This window comes from Salmo salar, chromosome ssa18, assembly GCF_905237065.1.
Source record: "Salmo salar chromosome ssa18, Ssal_v3.1, whole genome shotgun sequence".
Taxonomy (NCBI): domain Eukaryota; kingdom Metazoa; phylum Chordata; class Actinopteri; order Salmoniformes; family Salmonidae; genus Salmo; species Salmo salar.
Window position 1 is genome coordinate 23845287 of NC_059459.1, and position 17097 is coordinate 23862383.

The 17097-nt window shown below is 40.8% G+C and overlaps 1 protein-coding gene across 1 annotated transcript; it reads right to left on the reverse strand.

Moving 5' to 3' along the window:
- Positions 1-266: 266 nt before the first annotated feature.
- Positions 267-5277, reverse strand: tmem26a (transmembrane protein 26a). Its single transcript, XM_014154906.2, has 6 exons — positions 5009-5277; positions 4174-4270; positions 3983-4072; positions 3102-3310; positions 2591-2670; positions 267-1219 (listed from the first exon to the last, which is right to left on the reverse strand). Exons 1-6 carry the CDS (start codon positions 5200-5202, stop codon positions 819-821), a joined length of 1071 nt encoding a protein of 356 aa, XP_014010381.1. The 5' UTR covers positions 5203-5277; the 3' UTR covers positions 267-818.
- Positions 5278-17097: the final 11820 nt, after the last annotated feature.

Consider the following 17097-nt stretch of genomic DNA (forward strand, 5'->3'; position numbering starts at 1 on the left):
CCCAGATCTGTGCCTCTACACAATCCTGTCTCTGAGCTCCATGGACAATTCCTTCGACCTCATGGCTTGGTTTTTGCTCTGACATGAACTGTCTACTGTGGGACCTTATATAGACAGGTGTGTGCCTTTCCAAATCATGACCAATCAATTGAATTTACCACAGGTGGACTCCAATCATGTTGTAGAAACATCTCAAGGATGATCAATGGAAACAGGAGGCACCTGAGCTCAATTGCGAGTCTCATAGCAAAGGGTCTGAATACTTATGTAAATAAGGTATTTCCTAAAAACCTGTTTTCGCGTTGTCCTTATGGGGTTTTGTGTGTAGATTGATGAGGAACATTTTATTTAATACATTTTAGAATAAGTCTGTAACATAAGAAAATGTGGAAAAAGGGAAAGGGTCTGAATACTTTCCAAATCCACTGCATAATCACACCTTTTCCCATCGTCAAAAGCAACCCTTTGGAAAACAAAATTGGGTTGATTTTGTCAGCTGTGGATAGTTACACTTGGCTGCCTACCTTTACAGTCATACTCTTTGTTTGCTAACTCAAAATTGTTTTCTATTTCACATACCTTTGGGGGTAAACTTCTAAGCCATGTCATTTTTGTCAAAGAGGTAAAAACATTACAAAAAAGTTAAAATACTGTATAAAATCAGCTGAGCTGAAATTGAATATATGCTTGTGACTTTTAAACGGTTTCTGTCTCTCCTGCCCTTTACCCATGAAAATGTCAAATCACATAATTAATTCCAGCTTTTGAACTCACAAATCCTGTCCAATATTGAACTTGCGCATTGTATAAACAGTGCACTACGTAATAGTACTTTCACAGTCTGTATTGACTTCCTCTAAAGCAGAGGCAGGAACATTGTCTCTCTCCAACCTCCCCTCCCCATACTTCCTCTCCACCTCTACCCTACTACAATCAGGGATGTTACTGCTGCTTCTGGACCTGACTACAGGTCTGTAGTTCTGGCATATGACGGCCAGCCGGTAGAAGTTCAGGATGACCACCAGGAAGTTTTTAATGGCAAAGAACACCAACATCTGGTGGAAGACATCAAAGTAGGTCATGACGGTGAGCCGGACCACAAGGAAAGGGCCATCCTGGATGAATAGGCTCTCAATGATGCTCCATATGTCTGTGCTGTGCTTGGTCAGGAGGGAATTGCCTTGGCCCTCACCCTCGCTTCCTGGCGTTGAGTTCACCACTAAGGACACACACACACACACACACACACACGCGCGAGTTGAATTTCAAAAACTATTTTCACATATTGTTGTAAACTAGGACTGAAGGCCTGAAGTATTTTGTTGAAGTCTTCAACAGGATTATTGTAAATATATAGAATTGCATATTCTAAGTGCATCCTCATAATGTTATGTTTGTTGAGTGGATGGTTACGTATCCGCTTCCAGCAAATCATTTCAGGTTGTGAATAATTCAGTAGATAGGGGTGGGTCTGAGAACAAGGGAGGCCGCAATGAACTCTTTATGATCCTCAACCCTGAATTGTTTAGCCACACGGCTATAATGGATTTCAGGAGGTCTGGGTTATTGGCAGTTTGCCTGTCAATAGCCTAATCTATCAGCCAAGCAATGACGAACCGAAGAAGTGAAAACTGAGTTTCCGACTGTACTAAATAAAGTTTGCTTTTATCATTGGTGAGATCATTGCAGTTTGTGTAGGAAGTGAAAATGGAGATAGCAAACAAATCTGCTCAGCTGTTTATGTAGCAACATGGCTACGATAGAGCTAGTTTGCCTCCTTTCAAATGTTTAGCCAAAGTCTAAACAGATCCCAAATTGAGTATTTTCTGGCCACAGTCATGCTACAAACAGATAACTTGAGAAAGCTGGTGGGGCCATGGGGGGAGGCTCTCTGCAGGTCTATGTCTACAACAGAGAAGGAAAGGTTTGCCTTCAAAGACGTGAGATCCACAATGTTCAAATCAATCAAATCAAATTTATTTTTATATAGCCCTTCGTACATCAGCTGATATTCTCAAAGTGCTGTACAGAAACCCAGCCTAAAACCCCAAACAGCAAGCAAAGCATGTGAAAGAAGCACGGTGGCTAGGAAAAACTCCCTAGGAAAAACTCCCTAGAAAGGCCAAAAACCTAGGAAGAAACCTAGAGAGGAACCAGGCTATGAGGGGTGGCCAGTCCTCTTCTGGCTGTGCAGGGTGGATATTATAACAGAACATAGTCAAGATGTTAAAATGTTAAAATGTTCATAAATGACCAGCATGGTCAAATAATAATAATCATAGTAGTTGTCGAGGGTGCAACAAGCACGTCCGGTGAACAGGTCAGGGTTCCATAGCCGCAGGCAGAACAGTTGAAACTGGAGCAGCAGCATGTTGTCTATGATATGGCTGTACCACTCAAAATGAACCCTCAAACCCACCATGAAAGTCTTGGCATCAGCATATAAAATACATCAAATCTGTAATTCACCCTAAAGAATACGAACCTCAACATTCGGACTGATCCCGATAGCCTGTGTCTGTTGGCCAAAAGTCAAGGATAGTTAAGTTCACTGCTGATATGAATAATATTATGAAATGTAGAGACCCACCGGCCAGATGGAGAGGAAACTGTAACATGCTCCAGGTCCACACCGCCAAGATGATGTACACCAGCTGAGGACTGTTTTCCCTGGGAGGAATACGGAACATACAGCTCAACAAGTCAATGCATGTCCACTGTTGTTAACGCTTTTCGTTTTTTAGGTAAATTCTAGTATTTTACATTGATGTATTCTCAGAGTGATTTTGAGTGAATTCCACCGCTGGTTGTTACATTATTGATACTATTTAGTAACGAGTAAGTAAAACGTTGCATGCGCACTTAGTAGTAACTTAGTAAGTGTGTAACTAGTAAATATTTAAGTAGCACTGCGGTATTGCCGTTCCTTGTCATACAAAAGTCTATATGGAATCAAAAACTCCACACACCACTAAAGGCAGTTAGGTCACCAGATTAATGTGAGAACACTGGGATCTAGGAGAGTCTGCTAAAGGCTCTGAAATCCTCTGAGAAGCTTTTAGCCTCAGTCAGTAAAGTCAATCGAAAGGTCGGACACCTACTTTACATCAGACAGTGTTTCACTGGTGAACTCCAAGATGTCAGCTGCTGTGCCAACGAAGATGAGCAGGAGCTGGGAGAGCTCCTCCCGTGTGACCCCACCCCCCAGTGGAAGTAGCCACTTCCCTATGATGAGTAGGATTAGAAGGACCTGATGGAGGGCCAGGATCCAGTCGTTGGGACAAACCGTGGACAAGAGTTGGTCAAGACCCTTGAATGTCAAGAGAAGGAACAGAGGTTCAAACCACAGATAATAAGCACTAGAAAATGTACTTTTGGAAAGGCTCAGGATATGAAGGGAAGAAGAGTCCGCTAATTACCCCTAAGAGCCATGTCACTGCAATAGAAATAACCTTATATGTTAATAACAAAAAGTATACTTAGATGTCACCCTCATTTAAGGTCAAGGGTCCTGGCCCTAATTCCAAGGAAACATTTGCACTAGACAAGCATTTCTGGGTATGCACAATGGCAAAAAACATTTCGGTAGAAATCATGACAAACACGGGGCTTCCAATTATAGAGTCAACATCATAAGACTCTTGTCACTTGACTCATGCTATGATGAAATATTGAGTGAATGGTCAGAATATATACTATATATACAAGAGTATATGGACACCCATTCAAATTAGTGGATTCGGCTATTTCAGCCACACCTGTTGCTGACAGGTGTATAAAATCGGGCACACCGCCATGCGATCTCCATAGACAAACATTGGCAGTAGAATGGCCTTACTTGAAGAGCTCTGTGACTTTCAACGTGGCACCGTCACAGGATGCCACCTTTTCAACAAGTCAACATATATTGGGTCATGTAACGTATATACAAAAGGGTAAAAGGCAAAATAGTCAAACAATTAAAACCAGTTCCAGTATTTACCTTTAGATAGGTTTGAACCGTTAAATTCCCCACCGTTTCGTTCAGAGAAATCATGCTTCTCACATTTTCCCATGAGTCCAGTTTCTTGCACTGAAATTAGATAAGTGAAGTTGTAAGTAAATGTTTGATAACTGTCATGCATACATTGAACATGGAGTTGTGGGATTTCTCTCCTTCTCTGTTTTCTGTACCTGGAGGTCACTAGAGTTGTGATGCTGATGATGTAGTTCCAGAATCCAGATGGATGGAATGATACTGACAAGGAACAACATAATGGCTGGCGAGAACCTCGGGTTGGAGGAGAAAAGGAACTTTATTTATTAACTCTTTATTCCATTCACATGCATTTTAGAGATTCACGCACCTATCCAAAGTGATCCACAAATCATGGTCAATTTTCTGTGTATATATATATTTTTATATCTTATTCCCACAGAATAGCAATCCAGCACAAATGATACAGCAGTGGGAAAAAAGAAAGAAAAATAAATAAATGCATGTAAAATTACAACAAAAAATGTTAAGCGCAAAGAAAAAAACACATTGGTAAAACAAATAATACCAAATAGAACCAACACATGCCAGGATGAAAATATTCCTAACCACTTTATCCTCTTTATGACTTTATCATAATGTTTGAGAAAACAATCACATATTATTTTGGGAGCGCAGGAAGTGTTCTCTCAGAGGGAGATGTGGCAGACAGACATGTCATTCTTCAGTCTAGGGCTACCACCCTATCCCAGTTTGTCCCAGGACATTTTATTTAGCACAATGGGATAAGCAGCTGGATAAGGACTCACTAGGGAGGGGGATGTAGTCAGTTGTACAGTAAAAAAATGTATGCCTTGGATTCTTCTCCAGAAAAACTTAATTTAGCACTTTATCTTGTTAATTTGTCTGTTATGTCTTTAGGATTAAAATATGTGGATAGCCTGCACATGACAAATTACGCACAGAATGATGATGTGCAAAATAGTGTACGAATTCCTACTCAGAAGACTAAATAAATGAACAACATCTTACCATTTATAATCTTTTCCCTTTCTTCTTTTCAAAGTTATTATCATTTCGACAACGAGAGGTAGAAAGAGGAATGTCAGAAACCAGTAGATATTGTCATCTTTAACCAATGTCACTCTCCAAACTCCGATGAGTGAGATAAGAATAAAAAGCAACCTAGTAACTACCGCACACGAAAATTTGACCACAAACGACATAATACTTAAGAGTAAAAATTCGACAGCTAGTGTCCCGTTATTCAAGAAACTTCCACACACAGCCACTTGTACTCCAGCAGCAGCAGCACAAACAATGACGTCATTTTCATATGGTAATATATAAACTTCAAAATAAAAGCCTGAATTCCAAAACAATGTGGATAACGCATTCAAATGATACTGAATGGCCACTTTAATTGTGCCAAGAAAATGCTATAGGTAATTTATGAAAACAAATAAAAAATAAATGTTTTTCAATATAGACCAATAATGAAAAAATACAATGTTGACATACATGTTGAGAATATTGGGCTGTAGAGCGAAAAACTTGTCTACCTGTCTCAGTTAAAGTGGGGTGTAAAATACTCAGGAGGGTCTCTACTAACCAATATGTGTAGTTTTTGAGAGGGATTGTGTTGCACGGTCTGCTGCTGGCTTTTCACTCTGCCCCCTCTGAAGTGCAAAATGCAATACGTAAAGTGGAAGTGACAGCGTTTTAACTACACTGAACAAAAATACAAGTGTTGGTCCCATGTTTCATGAGTTGAAATAAAAGATCCTAGACATTTTCCATATGCACAGAAAGCTTATTTCTCTCCAATTTTGTGCACAAATGTATTTACATCCCTATTAGTGAGCATTTATCCTTTGCCAAGATAATCCATTGACTTGACAGGTGTGGCATATCAAGAAGCTGATTAAACAGAATGATCATTACACAGGTGCACCTTGTGTTGGGGACAATAAAAGGCCACTCTAAAATGTGCAGTTTTGGAACACAACACAATGTCACAGATGTCTCAAGTTTTGAGGGAGCGTTCAATTGACATGCTGACTGCAGGAATTTCCATCAGAGCTGTTGCCAGAGAATTTAATGTTAATTTCTCTACCATAAGCCACCTCCAACGTTGTTTTAGAGAATTTGGCAGTACGTTCCAACCGGCCTCACATCCGCAGACCACGTGTAACCCCGCCAGCCCAGGACCTCCACATCCGGCTTCTTCACCTGCGTGATCATCTATGACCAGCCACCTGGACAGCGGATGAAACTATGGGTTTGCACAACTGAAGAATTTCTGCACAGAAACCGTCTCAGGGAAGCTCATCTGCGTGCTCGTTGTCCTCACCAGGGTCTTAACCTGACTGCAGTTTTGCATCGTAACCAACTTCAGTGGGCAAATTCTTACCTTCAATTGCCACTGGCACGCTGAAGAAGTGTGCTTTTCATGGATGAATCACGGTTTCAACTATACCGGGCAGATGGCGTCGTGTGGGGGCGCGGTTTGCTGATGTCAACATTGTGAACAGAATGCCCCATGGTGGCGGTGGTGTTATGTATGGGCAGGCATAATGGCAATTTGAATGCACAGAGATACCGTCATGAGATCCTGATGCCCATTGTCCTGCCATTCATCCGCCGCCATCACCTCATGTTTCAGCATGATAATGCACGGCCCCATGTTGTAAGGATCTGTAGACAATTCCTGAAAGCTGAACACTTCCCAGTTCTTCCATGACCTGAATACACACCAGACATGTCACCCATTGAGCATGTTTGGGATGCTCTGGGTCGAGTGGTGCAGTGGTCTAAGGCACTGCATCTCAGTGCTAGAGGTGTCACTACAGACCCTGGTTTGATTCCAGGCTGTATCACAACTGGCTGTGATTGGGAGTCCCATAGGGTGGTTCACAATTGGCCGATTCTTAACTGACTTGCCTAGTTAAATAAATAAAAAGTAAACTTAAAAAAAATAAATAATGTACGACAGTGTGTTCCAGTTCCCGCCAATATCCAGCAACTTCACACAGCCATTGAAGAAGAGTGGGACAACATTCCACAGGCCACATTCAACACCCTGATCAACTCTATGCGAAGGAGATGAGGCAAATGGTGGTCACATCAGATACTGACTGGTTTTCTGATCCACTCCCCTACCTATTTTTTAAGGTATCTGTGATCAACAAATTCATATCTATTCCAGTCATGTGAAATCCATAGATTAGGGTCTAATGAATGTATTCAATTTGTTGATATCCTTATATGAACTGTAATTCAAATTGTTGCATGTTGCGTTTATATTTGTTTTTCAGTGTACTTAGCAGATATGAAACAAACAATCATAGTAACAGTAAAAAATATATAAAAATCCCAGTTTATGCTACAAAACAAACTTTGCGAGAGGTTCTAAAAATAGGTTATATTTTAGTCCATGACGTAGAGTAAGGCATTGTTGGCAGAATAGATGGATGCAGTTCAATGCATGATTGATATAATTCACCGATACATTTCTTGGTAGTCTAACAAACATTGCTATCAGGTTGTAAATCGCAGCTGGCCTGGTACATTGTTTGCTTCCTCCAGCCATTCAGTATGCACTTTCAGTTTCACTCAATACTATGGACCAAAACTGCCGAATGTAACGTTAGCTAACTAAGGCTGCGAATGTCAATACAGTCAAACTATTTATTTATGCAGCTATTTATTTAGCAAGCTAAAAACAGCCTAACATTAGCTGCTGGGACAGCCTGGTCTCATAGTAACCGTAAATCCGAGATAATCAAATTAGTATGATAATATTTTACGTTTGGGATGGTTACTTAAGACATTAAGACAGATAGTTACTTAAGGCAAAAACTAATGTAGGGTGGGCAGTAGAGGTGAATGGGTGGAGTATAATGCAAATGTCTATCAACACAAAGGTTGTGAGTTCGAATCTAATTACTTTCGCATTTTAGCAACTTTTCAACTAGTCACTACTTTTTAGCTACTTTGCAACTACTTAGCATGTTAGCTAACCCTTTTAGTGAACCCTAACCTTAAACCCTTTAGCCTAACTGCTAAATTTAACCCTAACCGCTAGTCTAGCTAACGTTAGCAAGCTAGCTAATGTTTGCCACCTAACTAAAATTCATAACAAATACTATGTTTAGATAAACATATCGTAAGTTTAGCAAATTCGTAATATTTTGTACATTTTGAGAATTCGTAAAAATTCGTACAAATTACAATTCTTAATATATCATAAGGAATGGTTGATGGACATCCGCAAATGAATACATACCATATGAAACGCAACGTACAGTGCATTCGGAAAGTATTCAGACCCATTGACTTTTTCCACATTTTATTACGTTACAGCCTTAGTCTAAAATGGTTTTCAAAAAAATCCTCATCAATCTACACACAATACCCCATAATGACAAAGTGAAAACAGGTTTTTAGAAAGTTCAGCAAATTTATTAAAGTAAAAACACAGAAATACCTTTTTTACATAAGTATTCAGACCCTTTGCTGAATCCACCTGTGATAAATTCAATTGATTGGACATGATTTGGAAAGGCACACACCTGTCTATATAAGGTCCCACAGTTGACAGTGCATGTCAGAGCAAAAACCAAGCCATGCATTAGACCTCAGGATAAGACCCAGATGCAGACAGTTCGAAATAACAAATGTTTATTATGATACGGGGGGCAGGCAAACGACAAGTTAAGGGCAGGCAGAGGTCAGTAATCCAGGGCAGAGTCCAGACCTCCTCTCCTTCCTACGTTCCCATAGTCGCCCATCGATCCGGATGGTCAAGGCGATGAGCGAGTCGAGATCCGTTGGTAGTTCCCGGGCTGCTAGCTCGTCCTTAACTTCCTCCGACAATCCGTGCAATCCGTGCAGGAGCGTGTCGAACAGCGATTCCGGGTTCCAGGCTCAGCCACCAATGTGTGGAAATCCATCGCACACTGCGAGAGTCTTGCCGAAGCTGAAGTAACTCCCGAAATCAGTGTGATGAGGTACGGTATCTTCGAGCAGTCCGAGGGGAAGGAGGAGGGCTGCAGCTCGAAGATGAGGGAACACTGAGCGAGAAACGCCCGACAGGTTCCCGACTTTCCAGCGAAGTGTTCCGGAGGAGGTAAGCCGGGTACTCGGGAAGCCAGGGTGGCCGGGAGAGACGCGCTGATGACAGCCGGGTTACTGAGGGTCTGGGAGGTTACCGTCGTGGTAGGCTGCCTAACAGACAACCCACGGAATTGCTCCAGCAATGTGTTCAACGCACAATCATGGCGTTCAGCCAAGGTTTGGAAACCTTCTATAAGACCACAAAGCAACTCCTCGTGCCTTTCAATGTTGACTCCTTGGGAGGAGACGGCGTTGCGGAGCTGGTCTGAGTCTGCTGGGTCAGTCATGGCCAGTTCGTACTCTCAGACCTCAGGATAAGACCCAGATGCAGACAGTTCGAAATAACAAATGTTAATTATGAAACGGGGGCAGGCAAACAACAGATCAATGGCAGGTAAAGGTTAGTAATCCAGGGCAGAGTGAAGAGGTACAGAACGGCAGGCAGGCTCACGGTCAGGGCAGTCAGCGGTCAGTAATCCAGGGCAGTGTCAAGAGGTACAGAACAGCAGGCAGGCTCAGGGTCAGGGCAGGCAGAATGGTCAAAAACCGTGAGAACTAGAGAACAGAAACTAACAAGAAACAGGAGTACGGGAAAAAAGCGGGTCGGCTTGACGAGACAAGAGAAACTGGCAATAGACAAACAGAGAACACAGGTATAAATGCACCAGGGATAATGGGGAAGATGGGCGACACCTGGAGCATGGGTGGAGACAAGCACAAAGACGGGTGAAACAGATAAGGGTGTGACACCATGAGGTCGAAGGCACTGTCCTTAGAGCTCCGAGACAGGATTGTGTCGAGGCACAGATCTGAAGAAGTGTACCAAAAACTTTATGCAGCATTCAAGGTCTCCAAGAACATAGTGGCCTCCATAATTCTTAAATTGAAAAAGTTTAGAAACACCAAGACTCTTCCTAGAGCTGGCCACCCAGCCAAACTGAGCAACCGGGGGAGAAGGGCCTTGGTCAGGGAGGTGACCAAGAACCCGATGGTCACTCTGACAGAGCTCCACAGTTCCCCTGTGATGGGAGAACCTTCCAGAAGGACAACCATTTCTGCAGCATTTCACCAATCAGGCCTTTATGGTAGAGTGGCCAGATGGAAGCATTGTGATATGTTTTATTGTATGGTAAGTGTTATGGATGTATTGTTACAGGGAAACTGTGTTATTTTGTTAGTTGGACGGTGGATAGTTCAAAGAGGAGCGACACAGGGGTACGCACCTATCATTTAAATTTAGTTGATTAGATTAGTATCTGGGTGTGTTTTCCTGTCTTTAGTTTCTACTAGCAAAGTACAAAGAAATGCTAATTCAGGTTGGGGGTGAGTTTCTGCTTGAATTTTGTTAAATGGGCAGTGAATTCGCTCATATTTTAAGAACTTGCTTCAAAACTCCTGTATCTTAGATAACATGAGTATTTTGTATCTTCCTATGACACTCCCACAATCGAATCTATTCTTTGTGCTGCAAAACTAAGCAGTAAACACACCCCTCAAGCCTCGTGAATATTTGATGAGGGGCTGTGTACTTCCATGTATGAACAAAACATAAAACAAAAATCCAAAATTGTAATAGATTTTGTTGTTGTTTATTACATGTCCAATTTTGACACAATAATTGAGAAAAAAGGTTGATTTCAGATTTTCGTTGTTAAAATTCAGAAATGTCGTATTTTGAATCAAATTGGCAGTAGTCCCACTAAGTGCAAACCAGATGGGATGGCGTATCGCTGCAGAATGCTGTGGTAGCCTTGCTGGTTAAGTGTGCCTTGAATTCTAAATAAATCACTGACAGTGTCACCAGCAAAGCATCCCCACACCATCATACCTCCTCCTCCATGCTTTACGGTGGGAACCACACATGCAGAGATCATCCATTCACCTACTCTGCGTCTCACAAAGACACAGTGGTTGGTAACAAAAAATCTAACCAAAGACAGATTACCACCGGTCTAATGTCCATTGCTCATTTTTCTTGGCCCAAGCAAGTCTCTTCTTCTTGTTGCTGTCCTTTAGTAGTGGTTTCTTTGCAGCAATTTGACCATGAAGGCCTGATTTACGCAGTCTAATCTGAACAGTTGATGTTGAGATGTGTCTGTTGTTACTTGAACTCTGTGAAGCATTTATTGGGCTGCAATTTCTGAGGCTGGTAACTCTAATGAACTTATCTTCTGCAGCACAGGTAACTCTGGGTCTTCTTTTCCTGTGGCGGTCCTCATTAGAGCCAGTTTCATCATAGAGCTTGATGGTTTTTGCGACTGCACTTGAAGAAACTTTCCTTGAAATGTTCCATATTGACTGACCTTCATGTCTTAAAGTAATGATGGACTTGCGTTTTTCTTTGCTTATTTGAGCAGTTCTTGACATAATATGGACTTCGTCTTTACCAAATAGGGCTATCTTCTGTATACCACCCCTAACTTGTCACAACACAACTGATTGGCTCAAACTCATTAAGGAATTCCACAAATTAACTTTTAACAAGGCATACCTGTTAATTGAAATGCATTCCAGGTGACTACCTCATGAAGCTGGTTGAGAGAATACCAAGAGTTTGCAAACCTGTCATCAAGGCAAAAGGTGGCTACTTTGAAGAATCAAAAATTGTAAATATATTTTGATTTGTTTAACACTTTCTTGGTTACTACATGATTCCATGTGTTATTTCACAGTTTTAACATCTTCACTACTATTCTACAATGTAGAAAATAGTAAAATAAAGAAAAACCCTTGAATGAGTAGGTGTGTCCAAACTTTTGACTGGTACTGTATGTAAAATAAGGTATTTCTGTTTTGCATTTTGTATACATTTGCAAACATTTCTAAAAACCTGTTTTTGCTTGGTCATCATGGGGTATTGTGTGTAGATTGATGAGGATCTTTTTTTATTTAGTCAATTTTAGAATGAGGCTGTAACGTAATAAAATGTGGAAAAAGTCAACGGGTCTGAATACTTTCCGGATGCATGACATAAATATCTTAATCTGACTCACAGGACTGTACTTGCTCACTGATTACAGAGATTCTGTGAAAGCCGTCATTACATTATTCATAAAAACCCCTGCTGTGTCCTCAATGTTTGTAGATTTTATAGAGATTTGATAGTCGTTAGCCTTTGATATGTACTATACAGTCCTCCTCCAAAATTAACAATATTTGGTTAGTAGAGACCCTTCTGAGTATTTCCCACCCCACCATAAGTGAGACAGGAATTTTTACTATTTTCTACAAATTCCTAATGTTTGGTATACTCAGTGTATTACAGTGTATTGCATTGGGGGCTGTATGGAGGGGTTGGAGAACAAAGTGCTGCTGCATATGTGCAACACAGCCCCCTTAAAAAACGAACCATATTTGGTTCGTAGAGACCCTACTGATTATGTCTCACCTCACTTTAGTTGAGACCTGTAGAAAAGTTCTCTCTACAAGCCAATAAGCATTGAAAGGTGTGGGTGGAAGTAAGGAGTCACCAGAGACTCATTTAAGTTTTGCAGACTCTATTGAGTAATTCCAATAACATATATTTGTATTTTATTAGAAGTGTATTTCTTTAAATATAGCCTACAGAATAGCTTTCAACTTACAAAATAAATGCTGATACAATATATAAAAAGAAATGGGTCAAATTATCCATTCATTTTTTTAAAGACAGTTGCAGTGCTCTGAAAAACTATAGTGCAAAAAAATATCGATATTTCCTAAATGTACCATGTCTTTGCAGTGGGACTCTTATTTTGAGAAAAATAATTCCACGATCGTACTGCCAGCAGAATATCCTGCACGGTAATCACACAGCCACCAAAGTTTACGCTCCTCCCCAAATGGGGTCTCGTTTTTGTTTGATGGATTGCATGACATTGGTGATATCCAATGCAGCAAAACACAATTAGGCTACATGTTGTGTACACAACCAAAAGGCTATTTATTTATTTTATCGAATTTTATTGACATAAAGTGTCAGGGATTTAAATGTGCAACTTTGTACTGAAGAGGGCAGCATTGCAGGGCTTAAAATGTAAAATGCCTAGTGTTATATATATTTTTATATTAGGCAATAAATTATTTGATTATGATAGATGTATTTCAATTAGGCTATACACAGGCTCAAAGGAAAAATTCGATAACACAGAAGATATTCACTGGAATGGCTTATCAGATGATTTTGAAAATTAACATGCAATAAAAAAATATATAATAAAAAAACATCTATATTGACTTGTTTACCACTTTACAGACACGCTACTGAACGTTAATTAACATTTGGCATCTACGAGTTTAATTAACGACGGCCATGGTATCTGCTCCAGTGAGATAGCCTAGGCCCCCTCAAGGTGACCATGTCTGTGTATTTTGAAATATATTTATGGTCAGAGGGAAGAGAGGACATTGAGAAAGACCTAACATAATAACCAAATGTAGTATTTATCTGATTACATCTGCAGTATGGCGTTCTTAAGAAATGATTAGGCCTATATTCCATATCTTAGTCACTGATACATTCAACTATGAATAGAGATATGCTCATTTCCTGTGACTTAGAATGTTATATAAAGGAAAAAGCATAGGACTACATTAAAGGACATGCTGTTCTGTGAGACATATTGCAATAATTTGAGGCCTGAATATTTCAGGACCCTTGGGAGACTGAGGCAGACACATGCTATATACTGCACAGACAATTCAACCCACAAGTAATTGATTCTAGCAGTGAACGTTAGAAGTATTTGGATATGACCATATATACACGTAATTGTGCTTTAATAAAAATCGAATCAAATCAAATCAAAATATATTAGTCACATGTGCTGAATACAACAGGTATAGACTTTACAGTGAAATGCTTACTTACGAGCCCCTAACCAACAACGCAGTTAAAAAATATATGGATAAGAATAAGAACTAAAAGTAACAAGTAATTAAAGAGCAGCAGTAAAATAACAATAGCGAGACAATATACAGAGGGTACTGGTACAGAGTCAATGTACGGGGTTAGTTGAGGTATAGTCAACTAACACTGGTTAGTTGAGGTATAGTCTGAGTAGCCATTTGATTAGGTGTTTAGGAGTCTTATTGCTTGGGGGTAGAAGTTGTTTAGAAGCCTCTTGGACCTAGACTTGGCGCTGTGGTACCGCTTGCCATGCAGTAGCAGAGAGAACAGTCTATGACTAGGCTGGCTGGAGCCTTTGACAATTTTTAGGGCCTTCTTCTGACACCATCTGGTATAGAGGTCCTGAATAGCAGGAAGCTTGGCCCCAGTGATGTACTGGGCCGTTCGCACTACCCTCTGTAGTGCCTTGCGGTCGGAGGCCGAGCAGTTGCCATACCAGGAACCGGTCAGGATGCTCTCGATGGTGCAGCTGTAGAACCTTTTGAAGATCTGAGGACCCATGCCAATTCTTTTCAGTCTCTTGAGGGGGAATAGATTTAGTCGTGCCCTCTTCACAACTGTCTTGGTGTGCTTGGACCATGTTAGTTTGTTGGTGATGTGGACACCAAGGAACTTGAAGCTCTCAACCTGCTCCACTGCAGCCCCGTCGATGAGAATGGGGGCGTGCTGGGTCCTCTTTTTCCTGTAGTCCACAATCATCTCCATTGTCTTGATCACGTTGAGGGAGAGGTTGTGGTCCTGGCCCCACACGGCCAGGTCTCTGACCTCTTCCCTATAGGTTGTCTCATCGTTGTCGGTGATCAGGCCTACCACTGTTGTGTCATCGGCAAACTTAATGATGGTGTTGGAGTTGTGCCTGTTCATGCAGTCATGAGTGAACAGGGAGTACAGGAGGGGACTGAGCACGCACCCCTGAGGGGCCCCTGTGTTGAGGATCAGCGTGGCGGATGTGTTGTTACCTATCCTTACCACCTGGGGGCGGCCCGTCAGGAAGTCCAGGATCCAGTTGCAGAGGGAGGTGTTTAGTCCCAGGGTCCTTAGCTTATTGATGAGCTTTGAGGGCACTATGGTGTTGAACGCTGAGCTGTAGTCAATGAATAGCATTCTCACATAGGTGTTCCTTTTGTCCAGGTGGGAAAGGGCAGTGTGGAGTGCAATAGAGATTGCATCATCTGTGGATCTGTTGGGGCGGTATGCAAATTGGAGTGGGTCTAGGGTTTCTGGGATAATGGTGTGAGCCATGACCAGCCTTTCGAAGCACTTCATGTCTACAGACTTGAGTGCTACGGGTCAGTCGTCGTTTAGGCAGGTTATGTTAGTGTTCTTGGGCACAGGCACTATGGTAGTCTGCTTAAAACATGTTGGTATTACAGACTTATTAAAATAATCTAATGAAGATGTTTGCACAGTATGCCTTTTTAGTGTGTGTGATTAAGCTTGCCTGTTCCAGTCAACGCCTTTATAAATGAAGAAAAGAACTGGCCTATTTACTGTCAAATTATGAAATGAAAGACTTAAACAACTGAATCTTGTTGTGACCATCAGTGTGTATTTGCTATCTGGGCATACTATGTGAAAATAGGGCCCTAAGCGACTGCTTATGTCGCTTACGCCTGCAGCCGGCCCAGCCCACGATGTGCAAGAATATTCATGTTTTTCCAGCCTTGAGGGCCTGAAATACAATCATTCATCAAAATACAACATGTAAGACTGAGACATCCATAAATATAAGCAGACTTTTGATTCAAATCAACGGCTTGCAATCATTATTTTAAAGTGATGAAGTCCCTTTGGTCCTTTGCATTAATTAGATTTTTTTATGCATGAACATTCTGTATACGGCCTACATATTTAAACCACTTATAACACAACAAATATACCCTTGGTTAGATGGATTTTCCTCCAATCACAAAATATGCCTCTATCTGAACCTTTAATATTTCAAGCCAAATTTGAATAATATATACAAATGGATATTTCTGACTGTGATTACTATTTTATATATTCAAACACAAATTCAATATCGGTAGAGCTCCCAAGGAAATTATTCACCACTTTCAATTCAGCGAGGGATGGTAAGACACACAGGATGCAATGTTCTCTTTGCCTATCTGGCTGCAGAGCTGATTCTAATTCAAATCAATTCCCTGCCAGTGAAAGAGGAAACAGTAGGAAGGGTAGTGACCTTGGAAACGGGACAGACTTTTCCTGTCTTTGTTCCAAATTGTCTGTCTGCTTGAACTTCCATAATATGACATTACAATGAGAATTGCAGCACCACGAGGATGGGCACATGTGTCTGCTAATATTCACAACAGGGTTGAGAATAAATGTAAAATGCTTTGTAAATGAAAATAAATATTAAAGCTCCAATTTGTTTTGCACAGAGGACCTCAGCAGGATTTTGGGGGGATTGTGAAATGTACTGTATGTTACAGTTTAGTGAACAAAATCCCCATCTAGCTTTAGTCTAAAGTGACATCCCATTCCCTGTCTGGTAGCTACTTAGCATTGGTATGTACTTTCCATTGGAATGGACCAGATAATTCCTTGGGAGAGATCGTGAGCGGAGCAAAGAAACAAAACCACTGATATGTAAACAGAGATAGGTTTCCCAGCTGCCACATTCCCGCCTGCAATAACAAGGCTTCCTCTGTGCTTCATTTAGTAATAATAATGACACTAATGAAGATTGTCATTTACTGTGTCAGGGGAAAAAAAACGGAATGATCTTGTGTAAAGGAGCAAAGGGCATCCACCTAACTTGCTTTGTGTGCAAGGGCTTTTGCCTCAAGGAAAAAATACTAGGAGATTCCACCTTATGGAGGTCTTGTGGGATACTGTGTGATTTTAGAACTCTGGGGAATTGGCCAGGGTAGTTCAGAAAAATATATTTGTTGAGGTTTGAATTACAGTAGAATCTTTCAATCTGCACAGATTTTTTTGTATTGATGTTATAACTGTGTAACTGTTCAATTATTATATTTTGGTGTTTTACAGGGAGAGTTCTGATGACAAATTCTCAATAGCATATCCGATTATGATTGGAGAATGTAACTGCATAATTATTAATAGAAAAAATACATACAATTCTCTTCATTTTTTATTTTATTCT

What these genes read in the sequence shown, in the direction of transcription:
- tmem26a (XM_014154906.2), bottom strand. Translation starts at nt 5,202, where the DNA reads ATGTCGTTTGTGGTCAAATTTTCGTGTGCGGTAGTTACTAGGTTGCTT. An exon ending in AAGGGAAAAGATTATAAATG is followed by an intron (nt 4,271 to 5,008) that starts GTAAGATGTTGT and finishes CTCCAACCCGAG; the next exon opens with GTTCTCGCCAGCCATTATGT. An exon ending in ACAACTCTAGTGACCTCCAG is followed by an intron (nt 4,073 to 4,173) that starts GTACAGAAAACA and finishes ATCTAATTTCAG; the next exon opens with TGCAAGAAACTGGACTCATG.